A 16,621-nucleotide genomic window follows, 5' to 3' on the forward strand; every position below is an offset into this window, starting at 1 on the left:
TTTCCAACAATCCAATATGTGTGTGTTTGTGTGTGTGTGTGTGTGTGCGCGCGTGCGCGAGTATGTGTGTACATGTCTCTCCAGCCTGAAAAACTATTCTTTTTTTTTTATATTTATTTTATTTATTTATTCCCTTTTGTTGCTCTTGTTGTTTTATTGTTGTAGTTATTATTGTTGTCGTTGTTGGATAGGACAGAGAGAAATGGAGAGATGAGGGGAAGACAGAGAGGAGGAGAGAAAGATAGACACCTGCAGACCTGCTTCACCGCCTGTGAAGCGACTCCCCTGCAGGTGGGGAGCCGGGGTTCGAACCGGGATCCTTATGCCGGTCCTTGTGCTTTGCACCACCTGCACTTAACCCACTGCGCTACAGCCTGACTCCCCTGAAGAACTATTCTAAGTGGATCTTCCAGGAAGCAGAGTCAAAGGCAGGAATGGCAGCGGGAGGGGGGGAGGATCTGGCTGGGTGGCTCACTGTGTGTTTTCTTCCAGCTGGTCATGCAGTATCTCTACTATGGTGGCCCAGAGTCTCTTCTCATTAAAAACAACGAGATCATGGAGGTAAGGCATCCAGGGTGTCACAGGGCAGGTGGCAGCTCTGAAAACAAGATCACTAACTCACCTTTGCTTTGTTTGGGAGACCCATGCAAGTTTTTTGTTTGTTTGGTTGGTTGGGTTTTCTGTCTGAATACACACTCTGGGGTCCTGCAGCCTCTGTAGGCCTCTCTCCTTAGGCTCCTCTTCAGAACCCCCCTCCCAAAACCTCCGAAGTCTGGGCATCACACATGCAAAGTATACACTGTGTCACTCAGCTACCTCTCCAATCCAACCTTTTTGTGTTGCTGTATTGCTTTATTTTGTTTTGGCTTTCACTTTACTTATACTTGGTACCATATCAGTATATACTGGTATCTCCCATTAAATAATTATGTTTTATTAAAAAAAGGTTCTGAGAGTCGGGCGGTAGCGCAGCAGGTTAAGCACACGTGGTGCGATCCAGTGTAAGGATCCCAGTTCGAGCCCCTGGCTCCCCACCTGCAGGGGAGTCCCTTCACAGGCAGTGAAGCAGGTCTGCAGGTGTCTCTCTGTCTTCCCCTCTTCTCTCCATTTCTCTCTGTCCTAACAATGACAACATCAATAACTACAACAATAAAAATACAAGGGCAACAAAAGGGAAAATAAATAAATAAATAAATAAATATGTTCTACTTCTAGGAAGGGAGTTAAAAGAGGGCCTTGAGTGCATGCGCATGTGCGCACACACACACACACACACACACACACACACACCTGCTGAGTGGCCTCCCTGGTCAAATATCTTTAATTCTTTTTTTTTTTTAATTGTCACCAAGATTATCACTCCGATGGCCATTTTTTCCTTTCTGTTTTATTAGATAGGACAGATAAGACATTGAGAGGGGAGGGGGAGATAGAGAAGGAGAGAGGGAGAGAGGAAGATAGATACCTGCAGACCTGAAGGTCTGGGGTGAAGGTGGTCTGGGGCTCAAACCCAGGTCCTTGAGCATTGTTATGTGTGCTGTCAACTGGATGCACCACTGCCTGACTTCCTTTTTTTTTTTTCTAAAATACATACTAACAAGCAGTAACAGGAGGGAGAAAAAGAAAAAAAAAAGAGGCTGAATTTCAGTATCCAGCTGGAGGATACCTGGAAACATTGGGGAAGGGGAAGGTTCTATACTCAGCCATTGTGTCAGTGACAGGCTGTGAATTAAGGAATGTCTTTACGTGACAAAAATTTCTTCCTCATTGAATAAATACATTTTAAAATAGAGTTCTGCTTCTAGAAAGGATTAGGGATTTGGCTTTGGGCAGAAAGAAACGGAAACAAGGCTGTGGATTGGGGCCAGCACCACTCTGCCCACCCATGGAGCTCCCTGTTGTTGTCCTTGGTGCACCCATGTGGGGCCGGCTGGGGCTTAAACTCAGGACCTCATGACCTCATACCTGGAAGAGATTCATTCTCCTGACTGAGCTTACCTTCTGACCCCAAATCTTTGTGCTTTCAAGTGACCTACTGGCAATCACCCCTTTGTTCCAGTTCTTTCCCCTCTACCAATGTTTAACACTCTTGTTCGTGTTTTTTTTTTTTTTTCTTTTCTTTTAGCTTCTGTCGGCTGCTAAGTTTTTCCAGCTAGAGGCTTTGCAGCGGCACTGCGAGATCATCTGTGCAAAAGGGATCAACACAGACAACTGTGTGGACATTTACAACCATGCCAAGGTGAGCAGTGCCACACCCAGGCTTTCTTACTCAGTGATGTGAGCATGACTCCCCACCCCCACCCCACCCCACCCCTATACACACAAAATCAGTCAGGCAGGCAGGCAGGCAGAGTCATGCTGGGCTCCTCCTTCTCTCCCCAAGAGCAGCTTCCTGCTCCAGAAAGATAACCTCTCCCTTCATCCACACACCCCTCAAAGCAGTGAAAACAGGATCTCACGAGTTCCCAGAGAAGAGTTGTCCTCAACCAGAAGGTGCCTGTCAATGACTTCACAGCCTCACACAGTAGACCTGGGCAGCCTCCCACAGCCTCTTCTGTTGTTCTGAGATACAACTGGGGTCAAGAGGTTCAGGAATAGTGGCTCAGCATCATCTAGGAACAGGTTAGGAATATAGGCTACTGGACCAGGGAGGGGACTCAGCAAGTAGAGCACATAACCTTCCATGCCTGAGGCCCTGTGTTTAGGCCCTAGCACCATGTGGGAGCACCATGAAGAGCACCAGGGGGCACCAGGGATGGTGGAGTTGTGCTTTGGTGTCTCTCTCCCTCCTCTGCTTTCTCTCTGTGGCTCATCAGTGGAGAACATGCATGAGGCCCCTAGATTTTTATCCCAGCACTGGAGAAGGATAGAGAGAGGGAGGAGGGGAAAGGGAGATCGAGTGAGAGAGAGAGAGAGAAAGGGAAAGAAAGGGGGGGATGTCTGTTCCTGGGACTCCACCTGAGACCTGCTGTATAAGATTCTCAGAGTTTGGCTTCACAAAATCTACAGGTGATTCTGGTTCAGCCACAAGGGTAAGAACCCCTATTCTAGAGCTGTAGGTCCCAGCACTGGGTGGGTGCACATTAGAGTCACCTCACCTCACATCTCTGTCCAGGACAGTCACAGACCAATCCAGTCCATCATGGGGACAGGCATTGTTGAGGTCAGTATCCCTGGTGGTGCTGGGATGTTGAAAGAATTCTAAATAGGTTGTCAGCCCTGGAAGGGTCCATGGAGTCCACCTCAGGAGGCGGGGCCCAAGAGCTGGCTACTTAGCACCATCACTGGAGAGAGTGCTCTGTCTTCGTCCTGCCATCCTGGGAATCTATATTTTAACAATCTCCCAGAGGTGCCTTAGTGCAGCCACCCCAAGACCAGCCTTCACTCTGGCTTTTATAAAACACTGATTTTGTGTGTGTGTGTGTGTGTGTGAGAGATGAAGATAAGTGTATTGTTTCACCACAAGGATGTTTCATTTGGTTTTAGACTTTCTTGTTTTTGTGCTGTGCTGAGTATTGAACCCAAGGCCTCGAATAAACCATGCGTTCTACCAGTAAACCACCTTCCCCACCTCCAGGAAACATTGATTTTATTTTTGAGGCACTAGATCCTAGCACGGGAATGATTTCACTGTTCCCAGGCTGACTTTTTCACTCTTTTTGTTTCAAATAAAGAATGGCAGGCGGCAAAGAGAGGGAGAGATGCCATACCACTAGAGCTTCCTCTAGTGCTCTGGAACTCCCATGTGGTGCCAGGGCTCAAGTCTGGCTGTACATTTGTCAAGGCAAGTGCCCCACCAGGTGAACTATCTTCTGGCTCCTGGAATCAGTGATTTTTTATCCAATTATTTTGCTTGTGAATAACCTGGGGCTGAGAGGATTAAAAGGACTGGGCCAGGTGCCATTTCATTTAGTCTCATGTATAGAGGTCAGATGGGTTCATATCTGACGATCAGGAATTAATTTTAGACAAACCCACTCTTGTCAAACGGGCTCAGTACACAGGCCTCCCACAGCTTCAGCTGTGAATAATGCTGTGCCAGTTGTGAATAATGCTTTCTCAGATCCTTGTGGAAAATCAGGTTCCATTTGAGATGTGATCTGCTGTCTCAAGCCAACACTAGGTGAGAACTCTCTTAGTATTTTTACCTGTGCTAAGTGGCTTCTTGTTGCCATCTCTTTTCTTTTATTTTATTTTTTGTTGTTGTTGTTGTTGTTTTTGCCTCCAAGGTTATTGCTGGGGCTCAGTGCACCATGAATCCACTGCTCCTGGAGGCCTTTTTTTTCCCTCTTTTTGTTGCCCTTGTTGTTATAGCCTTGTTGTGGTTATTATTGTTGTTGTTGATGTCGTTCATTGTGGATAGGACGAACGATAGAGATAAATGGAAAGAGGAGGGGAAGACAGAGATGGGGAGAGAAAGATAGACACCTGCAGACCTGCTTCACTGCCTGTGAAGCGACTCCCCTGCAGGTGGGGAACTGGAGTCTCAAACCAGGATCCTTACTCTGGTCCTTGCGTTTTGCTGCCATCTCTTTTCAAATCCTTGCCACAACCACTATAGGTAAATAATGTATTAGTTCTTTGTCATAATAAGGAAACAGAGGCACAGAGAGGTGAAATAACCTGCATAAGGTCTCACAGCTATCAGAGAGAGAGAGAGAGAGGTGAAATATACACAACATGAAATACGCCCTTTTAACCATTTCTCATTGTACTGTTTGGTGACAGTCTTCACACTGTCTTGAAGCCACCAACACCATCCACCTCCAGAATGTATCTTACCAGGCAAAACCCTGAATCCATAAAACCATGACCCTCCCATTCCCCTCTCCCCCCACCTCTGTGAAGCTGATGACTTCTAGGTGCCTCACTGACGTGGAATCGTAGAACATTTGGCCTTTCTTGTCTGGCTCATACATTTAGCATAAATGTCTTCATGCCTCACCCATGTTCGTGTTTCAAAGGCTGAACAATAGGGGCCAGGCAGTGGTACACCTAGTTAAGCGCACATGTCGCCGTGCTCAAGGACCTGGGTTTGAGCCCCCACTTCCCACCTGCGGGGGGGACGGGGGACTTTCTGAATGGTGAAGCAGGTCTGCAGGTGTCTATCTTTCTCTCCCTTGATATCTCCTCCACCCTCTCAATTTCTCTCTGTTTTATCAAAGAATAAAGAAGGTTGAGTAATATTCCTCCATGTGTCTATATTAGTGTGTTCGCCCATTCGCCTGCCAGTGGACAGGAGCTGCTGCTTCCACCATTTTTGCTATTGTGAATGTGCTGCTACAACACAGATGTGGAATACCTGCTGAGTCCCTCCTTTTAGTCCTTTGAGGTGTATGTGCAGATGTGGAAACCTAGATTTGGTCCATTCCAAGTCTGTTAACCCTGTGTTATGTCTTAAATATGTTTACTGAGCTGCCCTAACATCTGAAATATGTACAATAACCCTTGACACTCCAAAAATTGCCAATTAATGATCAGTAAATGAAATATAAGCAGGCTACTTCCTACACACCTACGCATATGTATTTGTTTAAGGAAGCCTTTTTTTAAATATTTATTTATTCCCATTTGTTGCCCTTGTTTTTTACTGTTGTAGTTATGATTGTTGTCATTGTTGGATAGGACAGAAGAAATGGAGAGAGAAGGGGAAGACAGAGAGGGAGAGAGAAAGACAGACACTTGCAGACCTGCTTTTCTGCCTGTGAAGCAACTCCCCTGAAGGTGGGGAGCCGGGGAATCGAACCGGCATCCTTATGCCGGTCCTTGTGCTTTGCACCACCTGTACTTAACCTGCTGTGCTACTGCCCGACTCCCTTAAGATAGCCTTTTATAAGAATCTGTTTCCTTAGGATATAGCAAACACATTCTTGTCTCAGCTCATTACTTTGCAAGAAAGCATTCAGAGAGTCAGTCTCTCTCCCTCTCCCCCTCCTGCCCCCCCCCCCCACCGTGTCCCTCTCCCTCCTCAGGAAAAGAGATCATATTCCTATGTTCCTCCACCATACCCCCGGCCATGAACGCTCACATTGCCCTGTGAACCCCACATCTACATGGGGACTGACTGGTCCACCACCTTGGCCTGAGTTCCACTGCATCCTGTTAGTCCCTTCTCTGGCTCTTTGGCGGCATCTGAGTAGAACTTGTTATTTAATGATGCACTTGGATTCAGGGTGAGCCTGCAGCCCAACATTCCTACCCCATACCCCCCAAAAAATTAGTGCTGCAGGCTTAGAGCACCTGTGGCAGAGAACTGTCTCTCATCAGTGAAGGCACTTTGAGCTCTGCTCTCACAGACCAGTAGCACCCCCCCCCCCAGCCTCCCTGACTCCCTCATGTCTGCACTTTGTGATATTTGCATGAAGGACAGCTCAATGCCAGCTGCCCTCCCCCTAACCCCCAGCCCCCGCCATTCTGTGCACTGCTCCTCCTGTGCTGTGGATACTGCAGCAATTGCTAATGATCACACACCATGTGGACTCTATTACTGGCAGACTGTCTGCAAATTGAGGATAGTTTAGTGAGAGAGAGAAGATGAGAAACCAGCACTCAGTTTGGAAATCCGCAGGCATTTGGATGGTAACAGCCATATTCCACAAGGTCTTAGCGGCCTTAGCTCTATGCTGCATCCATACTTCAGACAGCTGTGGGACATTAGACAGGTCAGAAGCCCATTCCATAAATCATGGTTTAGTCATCTTTGTTTTCCTGGCAAAGCTGCCCTTACCTATGCAGTCACTCAAGGAGAAGAGGCCCTGGAGATTCTCATAACCCTTTTCCTGGGCGTTTTCATGTTAATAAAAAGAACAATCAACGGGGAAAAAAGAAAAAGAGAAAAGTCTATGGAGATAGCATAATGGTTATACAAAAAAAGTCTTTCATGCTTGAAACGGTGCTGCATGTGCTTCTCTGTCTCTCTCCTTCCCTATCTCCCCCTTGCCTTTCAACTTCTCTTTTTCTCTACACAGTACGAAATAAATAAATAGGGGGTTGGGCAGTAGCTCAGCGGGTTAAGCGAACATAGTGCAAAGCGCAAGGACCGGCATAAAGATGCTGGTTCAAGCCCCCGGCTCCCCACCTGCAGGAGGGTCGCTTCACAAACAGTGAAGCAGGTCTACAGGTGTCTATCTTCCCCTCCTCTCTCCATTTCTCTCTGTCTTATCCAACAAAAATGACATTAATAACAACAACAATAATAACCACAGCAATGATAAAACAACAAGATAAACAATAAAACAACAAGGGCAACAAAAGGGGAAAAAATAGCCTTCAGGAACAGTGGATTTGAGTGCAGGCACCAAGCCCCAGCAATAACCCTGAAGGCAAAAATAAATAAATAAATAAATAATTTTTTTAAATAAAAAAAATATTTCCATGCTTGAGGCACCAAAGGTCACAGGTTCAGTCCTTGGCACTATCACAAGCCAGAGCTGAGCTGTGCTCTAATAGGGAAAAAAAGGAAAGAAAGAAAGAAAGAAAGAAAGAAAGAAAGAAAGAAAGAAGGGAGGGAGGGAGGGAGGGAGGGAGGGAGGGAGGGAGGGAGGGAGGAAGGAAGGAAGGAAGGAAGGAAGGAAGGAAGGAAGGAAGGAAGGAAGGAAGGAAGGAAGGAAGGAAAAAGAGCAAGCTAGGTCATCAGATTGAATAACTCAACATTGGACTGTGATGAAAAGAATCCAAATTTGGAGTCCAGGGGACCCATTCACTAGTGTTCATTGAGCCTCTACTATTTAACAGAAACTGGATCCATGAGAAAAGAATTAGTAGTTGGTCTTTTCCCCCTAAAAGGGCCTATAACAGGAGTTAGCAAGCTTTTTTTGTAAGAGATTAAACATTTTCAGCAATGGCCTATCACCCTGCATTGAACACAAAAATAGCCATAGGTAATACATAAATAAATGTTTGTTTCAAGAAAACTTTATTTGCAAAAGCAGATTTTGTAATTTGCTGGGTCACTTAGTGAGATAGAGAGTCATGATTTTTTTTTTCTTTTTTGCTTTACCACTCTAGGTCAGCTTTTTTAGATAAAAAGAGACAGCGAGGCAGAGAGAGTCACCACAGCACCCAAGTTTCCCTCAGTGCAGTGGGGACCAGGTACGTCATGCTCATGACAAAACAAGCATATTCTTTTTTTATATATTTTACTTATTTATTTTGGATAGAGACGGAGAGAAATTTAGAAGGAAGAATAAGAAGATGAGAGAGACCTATAGCACTGTTTGTGAAGCTTCCCTCCTGCAGGTGGGGACTGGAGGCTTGAACCCAGGCCCTTGCGCACTGTAATGTGTGCATTCAACCAGATGCACCACTACCCAGCCCCTGCAAGTATACTCTAAGTGAGCTATCTTGCTGGCCTAAGAGTCTTGATTTTGTTGCCCTTTTTTTTTTGTTTGTTTGTTTTAATTTTCTTTTTTATATTTATTTATTTATTTTCCCTTTTGTTGCCCTTGTTGTTTTTTATTTTTGTAGTTATTGTTGTTGTTAGATAGGACAGAGAGAGAAATGGAGAGAGGAGGGGAAGACAGAGAGGGGGAGAGAAAGATAGATACCTGCAGACCTGCTTCACTGCCTGTGAAGTGACTCCCCTGCAGGTGGGGAGCCAGGGGCTCGAACCAGGATCCTTACGGCAGTCCTTGCGCTGTGCGCCACGTGCACTTAACCCCCTGCACTACTGCCTGACTCCCAAGTCTTGATTTTAAATAGCTCACATTCATAATGACATAACAGGTATTGAGTGAGTGCTGAATACAAGTCAGCATGACTACAGTTGCTCCATGTTATCATCTCTTTTAATCCCAGCAACAGTGTATTGGGTAGTACTCTCACTATCCCCGTTTTATCGCTGGGAAAATAGAGGCACAAAGAGATTAAATAACTTTCCCAACCACAGATGGCTAGTAAGTGACAAAATCTGGAAGAAATCCAGAGCCCCCTGCCTTAGCTACATACCCCTACATTACCCTTCTTTAAACCAGCAGTTTAAAGTCAGATTCCTCTGAGTGCTCCAAGCAGGTCTGCAATGCAGATGTCATTATTCCTAATGTTGAAAATAAGCCAAAATGAGCCTGTGATCAGGAGAGCCAACCCCAGCCACATATACAAAAGGGGTCCAGAGCCCCAGCCTGCATCCTCCATGTCACAACTAGCAATATCAAGTGCAAGTCTGGTGTAAAGGTCAGAATATTAGGGAGCTCTTGAAGAGGATGCAGCAGTTAAGACAACTCAGCCCCCTAAACAAAGCAGCAGGATGCCATCTCCAGGAACAGTGAACAGATAACTGAGTAGCCAGTGTATTAACAGTAGAGAGAGCTGCAAGTTCTGGAAACTAAGGAAAGGTTGGCACACAGACAGCCAACCCACCTCTCCACATTTGCTTCCATATCTTAAACATTCATTCCTCCACCAAGCCTGCTGTGGGTGAAAGCTATCCTCTGGTTGGTGGTCTCGGGCTAGAGGTAGTGCATGTGAATAGTAGTACACATGGCACGCAGGGCTTGCATTATCTTCATCCCGTTTCTGTCTCTGTGCTAGACACTCTCTTGTCTCCACTTCCCATCTGTAAGTTAGAGATGGTAATAGTCACTGCCTCTTGAGGCCTTTGCAGGATTGCATGAGAAGATGTATGCATAGGGCCAAGCACATCTGTTACTCTCAATGAGCATCCACCATCAGAATCATTATGCTCAAAGTTCCACTGTGACACATTCCACAAATACTTACTGAGTATCTTCTGTCTACTGAGTCCTTTGCTGAGACTTACAACCAAGAACTAAGTGAATGGACACAGACCTTTCTGCATTGGTTTGCTCAGTCTGGAATCATGTCTCTAGATCAATTTCTCAAGCTCAATATAGCATGGGCTATATAATTCTTCACCATGGGGTCTGTCCTGTGAGCATTCTCTGATGTTTAGTGGCAACCAGAAATGTTTCTAAGGGACATAGCAGGATTGCTTAGGACTTGCATGCAAGAGGCCCCAGATTTAAATCTCTAGCACACCAATTACCAGAGTTGGGTGGGACTCTGGGAAGAAAAAAAAAAAAAAAGACTGTTTCCAGATATTTCCAAATGGCCTAAGGGAAACATCAATTATGATTGGGAGGCAGTACCCAAAATAAGAGGAAATAGCTAAGCAGTGATCACTCAGGATTGTAGTAAGAATTAAATGAGCTCATGTTTGTGAAGAGCTAAGAACCACATCTGTGATGTCATTTGCATGCTGGCTAGCTCCCACATAATAAACAGAAGCCAGAAGAAAAACCAGTGTTTCTTTTAGCACATGAGTGGCCAGGATGGCTGATTTCAGTGGCCTTGCTTCTGAGGTCAGCGTGGTTGGCTTGGCTGGTCCAGGCTGAGCTTTGGGTTGACTCACCTTCCCAACAGGCCTGAGCCTGATTCATGGTCAAGGCAGAGTCCCAAGAGAGCTCACAGCACACACAGCCATCTGAAGCTAGTTCAGAATTGGCAGTTCTTGGTCAGAAAAGAATTGGCACCTCTCACTTCTGCTACATCCTAGTCATAAGACCCAGCAATGGACAGTCATGCCCAGCCTCTTAACAGGAGTGGCCACAGAGTCATGTCTCCAGGTATGAATGCAGCAAAGGTGGAAAAGCAGGCCCCCACTGCAGACCATCCACCTTCCTAGGAGGTCCATTCTCACTTATGGAAGCAGCAGGTACCTTTCAGAAACATAACCATCTCCTGCTTCCTCTCCACTCCCCCACAGTTCCTTGGTGTCACAGAGCTCTCAGCATATTGTGAAGGCTACTTTCTCAAAAACATGATGGTCCTTATTGAAAACGAAGCATTCAAGCAGCTCCTCTATGACAAAAATGGTGAAGGGACGGGCCAGGATGTGCTCCAGGACTTACAGAGGACGTTGGCCATCAGGATTCAGTCCATCCACTTGTCCTCTTCCAAAGGCTCTGTGGTGTGAGACACTGGGTGCTGGGAACGCTCCCCGGGGAGCCTTCCAGGTCTCCTGCCACACTGGCTTCACACAGACACCTGCGAATGAACTTTCACCTGGTGGCGGCGACTGGGGCTGGGCTGAGGGGCTGCCTCTACTGCCTCCTCTCCTCTTGAATCAGCTTGAATCAGCAAGTTCAGACCCTATAAGCTCCAGCTGACAAACAAAAGGCCACTCCAACAGTCTGCAGCTCGGGCCAGAGCTTGAAGGTTTCACCCCAGGGCAATCAAAGAAGCCCATTTGGTTACAGCCCTGGGACCACTGTGGCTGGAATGGAGGAACTGAGATGTAAACATGGTTCCAGTTCCTTGTGGGCAAGTGGAAAACTCACTCTACTGACCTCTAAGTATCATATTACCCATGACAAGGACCTCAATTGCTGCAAAAAGTCAGCTGAGGTGACAGGAGGGTGAGACTGTTACCAGCCAGGAAAAAATCATTTGGCAACTTTTTAGGGGTCAGGACTTTTTAAAACATTAATAAAGGAAAAACAACAAACCAGCCAACAGGGCAACCTTGTAGTTTAAAAAAAATATATTTCTAAAAGCTTAACAATTCCTTTTCAACCTAATCGTGTTTCACGATCTGTGTTTTGAGGTCCTTCTTTTTGTTAGACCAGTCAGTCACAGGTCCACCCTGTTTAAACATGCATCTGACAAGATATTGCTGATACTCTTTATAAGGTGAAATTATCTTGCCTTAGTGATCATGGTTACACTCAAGAGGTGCACTGCCAGTAATTATCTCTAATCCAGTAGTTGAAAACAGCCTGCATGCTAATCGTGGATTGGGTGACAGTACAATACACCCCCCACATAACAAACATGCATTTGCATGGGCCCGAACCTGTAAAATATTACGTTCGTGCTTCATGTCTGCCAAGGTAAAGCTTTTCCATTACTTCTTGCACAGAGTCCATTTGTTGAAACCAACATATCCATTCGTCTCTTGATTATGAATGATTCCAGGATGCTTTTACAGAACTGTGTTCCTAGATTATCCAGAATTGCGGAATAGGGGAGCAGGGGCGGGTGGGGGGAGCACGTCAGAGAATTTACTAATACTCCCAGAGTTTTCTCTGTATTCTCAGAAGATGTGAATAGTTTGTTACTAGCCAGAGAACATAACTATGTTAGATTATTTTTCAAGAGGAAACATGTATGATAGGACAGGTTCTTTTCTGTATTCCGAGAGTGTACAGTATGAAAGCTTCTATCGACAGAGTTCTGTTTGCTCTGCCATATATTATAAACAACAAAGATTAGTGAAGTGCCACAATATTCCAAATACTTTTTTGAGTTGCTGCCTTCTTTTTTTTCCCCTGGCCCTTTCATTGGAAGCCTCAATATATGCAGTAAACGCCAGGAAAATGACTTACCCTGGGGGGGACGGTGGCGGAGTTCCATGGATCACCCCATTTCCTAGCATGCATTTGGGAAGTCATGCACAGATTCTAAAGGAGCTGCTTCTCATCCCCTTACGTGTGCCAGCTCCTGGAGCCTTTGTCCTGAGGATCAGCATCCTGTTCCGTGGCTGTGGCCCATGGAGGGCTCAGGTCATGTATCGTCTGCAACATTTGACTCATCTGTGTGGCCAGTACAACAGCAGGCCTGGTCATTTGCAAAAGCTCCCCAGACCCTACCATCATATGTAGGAAGGGGAAGAACTGCTGCCAAGTCCAAGTACAGATCCACTGTCAGACCTTGTCCCTGTTCTCAGAGACTCTGTGTGGGTGTCCCCGTAGCCCCACACCAACTTCCCGTGAATGTCTCCTGCTAGCTGGGCCTCTGGGTAATGGCCTGCACCAGGGCAACTCCTGATCGGCTTCTGTTATCCTTTGGTGTGCTTTCTCTGTCATTAAATCAAGTGATTTTTCCCCCAAGCCGTGCATCATATGTGTGGTCTGAGTGTGGTCTCTACCCAGCTTTACTCGGTTATGAGACTGGAGGGTGTGGGTCTGGGAGGTGGCTCAGTGGATACAACACAGGATTTGTGTGTGTGAGGCTCTGGCATGTGACGGGGTGCTACTCTGGTCTCTCTCTCTCTCTCTCTCTCTCTCTCTCTCTCTCATAAAGAAATAAAATATTAGGGAGTTGGGCAGTAGCACAGCGGGTTAAGCGCACGTGGCAAAAAGCGCAAGGACCAGCGTAAGGATTCAGGTTCAAGCCCCCGGCTCCCCACCTGCAGGGGAGTCACTTCACAGGCGGTGAAGCAGGTCTGCAGGTATCTATCTTTCTCACCCCCTCTCTGTCTCCCCTTCCTCTCTCCATTTCTCTCTGTCCTACAATGACAACATCAATAATAACTACAACAACAATTTAAAAAAAAGGGCAACAAAAGGGAAAATAAATTTAAAAAATAAAAATTCAAGAAATAAAATATTAAAATAAATAATAAATAAATAAGTAAAGGAGCCGGGGCCAGGCAGTGGCACACCTGGATAAGCACTCACATTAAAGTGCATAAGGATCCAGGTTCAAGCCCCTGGTCCCCACCTGCAAGAGGGAAGCTTTATGAGTGGTGAAGCAAGGCTGAAGGTGTCTCTCTGTCTCTCTAGCTCTCTACCTCCCCCACCCCTCAATTTCTTTCTGTCAATATCCAATAATAAATAAATATATATATTTTTAAAAGCCTGGGCTCAGTGGTGGCAAACCCAGTTGAGCATACACATTACAGTGCACAGGGACCTGGGTTCAGTCCCTTGGTCTCCATCTGCCAGGGAAAAGCTTCTCAAGTGGTAAAGCAGGGCTGCAGGTGTCTCTGTCTCTCTCCCTCTTGATTTCTTTCTCTAGTAAATAAATAAAATATTTAAAATGTTTAACAATAAATGTTGAAAAGGAGAGAGACAGGAATTCTTCTTCTAGTGTTTGCCCTTCTTCCGTAGCCAGTCAACAGCGTCAGGTTGAGCCTGATGTAAAGTTTCGAGACCTCCTTTGAATCTGGAGAGGTGGCAGTCGTTGACTATGTGGGTCATAGTCTGTCTGTAGCCGCAGGGGCAGTTCGGGTCGTCTCTGGCTCCCCAGCGATGGAACATAGCGGCTCACCGGCCATGGCCTGTTCGATAGCGATTGAGGAGGGCCCAATCATAACATGCTAGGTCAAAGCCGGGTTGACGCTTGCAGGGGTCTGTGATGAGGTGTTTGTTCTTTACCTCAGCTGACTGCCAACTCTGTTTCCAAGAGTCTGTTACAGAGAAGTTCAGTGTAGGCGTAGGGGACCAGATTGGATGACGAGACGTCAAGCGTTGGACAGGGTGGGCAAAGATATCCGCGTATATTGGCAGGTCTGGTCGAGCGTAGACGTGGGAAATGAACTTAGATGATGCCGCATCCCGACGAATATCTGGCGGGGCGATGTTGCTAAGAACTGGCAGCCATGGAACTGGGGTGGAACGGATGGTTCCAGAAATTATCCTCATGGAGGAATATAATTTGGAATCGACCAAGAGACTGGAATCAGACTGAGGGGCACCCAGTTGAGTACACGTTACTATGGTATGGTCCTGGGTTCTGTCAGGGTGCATCATGGGAGATAGAAGAGACCAGGAACTCGTGGTGGCATGGTAATACAATTCTTTATTGATGCAGGAGCTCCAGAGTTGGATGCAAGCACAGTGGATTTAGGCCACGTGGAGCTAGCAAAATGACTGCCTCCCCTCCCGCTATGCACACCAGTCCTTCTCCAGGTCGGGATGCAGAAGAGAAAAAGGGAGAAAGAGAGAGAGGAAACAGGAGTGACTTTTATAGGAGAATTCCGGAAGTGTCAAGTTGGGAAGGAATTGACCAGGAAAGGGGGTGGAGAAAACAAGGCACTCTGGGAAGGTAGAAAGCTTCCATAGCAATGGTTGCTAGGGTTTTAGCTCTTGCGGGAATGGGCGATACCCTGAGGGGGTAATATGGTGGCCAAGGAGTCATTTTTAAAACAAGACAGAAGATTGATATGTAAATAATAATACTCACATGGAAATATGGTGGTTTGTGGGTCCTGCCTAACTTAACCACATCTGTACAACATCCCAACAGGGTTTGAGCTCCCACTCCCCACCTGTAGAGGGTGAACCCTTGAGTCCATAGAAAGAAAAGTGGGCTACTGGGATTGAGACCAGGAAATAACTCAGCAGGTAGAATGCCTGCCTCACCATATGTGAGGCCCTGGGATTGATCCCTGGCACACATGGGAGCACCATGAACAGAACCAGCAAGTTCTGTGGATGGCTGAATGGTGCTGTGATGTCTCCCTCCCTCTCTATTCTCTCTGTATCCCACTCTCCTTCCCCCTCTGTCTCTTGTTACTGCTCGCCTGCACACAGCACCCTCCTGGCTGTTATTTTTGTGCCCTGGTGATGTACTGGGGGCTGGGAGAGTAGAGAAAATCAAGGCCCACAGGAGGCTAGGAGAGACCTCAGTGAGGCTACTGCTGTTCAGAAGCAACAAATGCCACCAGCACCAGGAGCTGTGAGAACAGAAGGTGATTTATGACTTTTTCTTTTTAAATGTATTCATTATTTAATATTGATTTACAAAATGCCAAGACAACAAGGCTACAATTCTGCACTGTTCCCACCACTGCCTCTATTGGAAACTGCAGTAGTTCTCCCAAGGTCCCTTATATGGGGTGACTATCAGTATCTATATATTTTTTTAATTTAATTTTTTATTTTATTACTTTTTAGCTGTATATATTCAATTTATTATATTTTTTAATTTATGAATTATTTTATTAGTAATTTAATAGTGGTTTTCAAAATTATGAAGTGACCTCTAAAGTGGTTTTGTTTTGTTTTGTTTTGCCTCCAAGGTTATTGCTGGGGCTCAGTGCCTGTACCATGAATCCTCTGCTCCTGGAGGCCTTTTTTTTTCCCCCTTTTGTTGTCCTTGTTGTTGTAGCTTTGTTGTGGTTATTATTGTTGTTGATGATGTAGTTTGTTGTTGGATAGGACAGAGAGAAATCGAGAGAGGAAGGGAAGGCAGAGAGGAGGAGAGAAAGACAGATACCCGCAGACCTGCTTCACTGCCTGTGAAGCGACTCCCCCGCAGATGGGAAGCCAGGGGCTCAAACCTGGAGCCTTATGCTGGTCCTTGCGCTTTGCACCACATGCACTTAACCTGCTGCGCTACCGCCCAACCCCCTGGGTGGTTTATTTTTAACTAATGACCCTCTGTGTAGCCTTGGGGTGAGCAAGCCATTTGATGGCGTCTTTTTGCAAAGATCAAGTAGTTGCTGCAGCCTTAGCCTTTTATAGGTCTGGCAGGCGGCTTGTCATTCATTCAGTCCTTAGCAACGCCTGCACAGGGCCCCTTGGCGCTGGGAGTTGGGGAGCTGGGGAGTAGGGTGGAACCTGCCCGCCACCATGTTACCCTCCACCCCTTCCATCTGCACGAGAAATGCAAGGGCCAGGGTGCAGCCACTGGATCAGCACAAAGGCCTCCTTGGCTTCTGCTACCCTGCCTACATCTAGTTCAACTAGATCTTCCTTCATATAAAAGCCAGGTTTCCTTCAAGCCCCTGGTCCTCACCTGCAGGGGAGAAGTTTTACAAGCGGTGAGGCAGTACTACAGGCGTATCTCTTTCTCCCTCTCTACCTCTCTCTCAGTTTCTCTCTGTCTCTACCCAGTGAATGAATAAATTTTAAAAAGAAGTAAAGCCTAATTCCTC

The 16,621-nt window shown here is 46.2% G+C and overlaps 1 protein-coding gene across 3 annotated transcripts in view; it reads left to right on the forward strand.

Annotated features, from left to right (window-relative positions):
• The window catches only part of ABTB3 (ankyrin repeat and BTB domain containing 3), a 342,736-nt gene extending 329,888 nt beyond the window's left edge, over positions 1-12,848 (forward strand). For all 3 annotated transcript variants that reach the window (XM_007540041.3, XM_060194352.1, XM_060194353.1), the window contains 3 exons: positions 493-561; positions 2,126-2,239; positions 10,724-12,848. In XM_007540041.3, coding sequence (XP_007540103.1) covers positions 493-561; positions 2,126-2,239; positions 10,724-10,933 — 393 coding nt within the window. In that variant the 3' untranslated portion in view covers positions 10,934-12,848. The remainder of the gene's footprint in view (positions 1-492; positions 562-2,125; positions 2,240-10,723) is intronic.
• Positions 12,849-16,621: the final 3,773 nt, after the last annotated feature.

The sequence above is a fragment of the Erinaceus europaeus genome, chromosome 7, assembly GCF_950295315.1.
Source record: "Erinaceus europaeus chromosome 7, mEriEur2.1, whole genome shotgun sequence".
Classification (NCBI taxonomy): Eukaryota; Metazoa; Chordata; class Mammalia; order Eulipotyphla; family Erinaceidae; genus Erinaceus; species Erinaceus europaeus.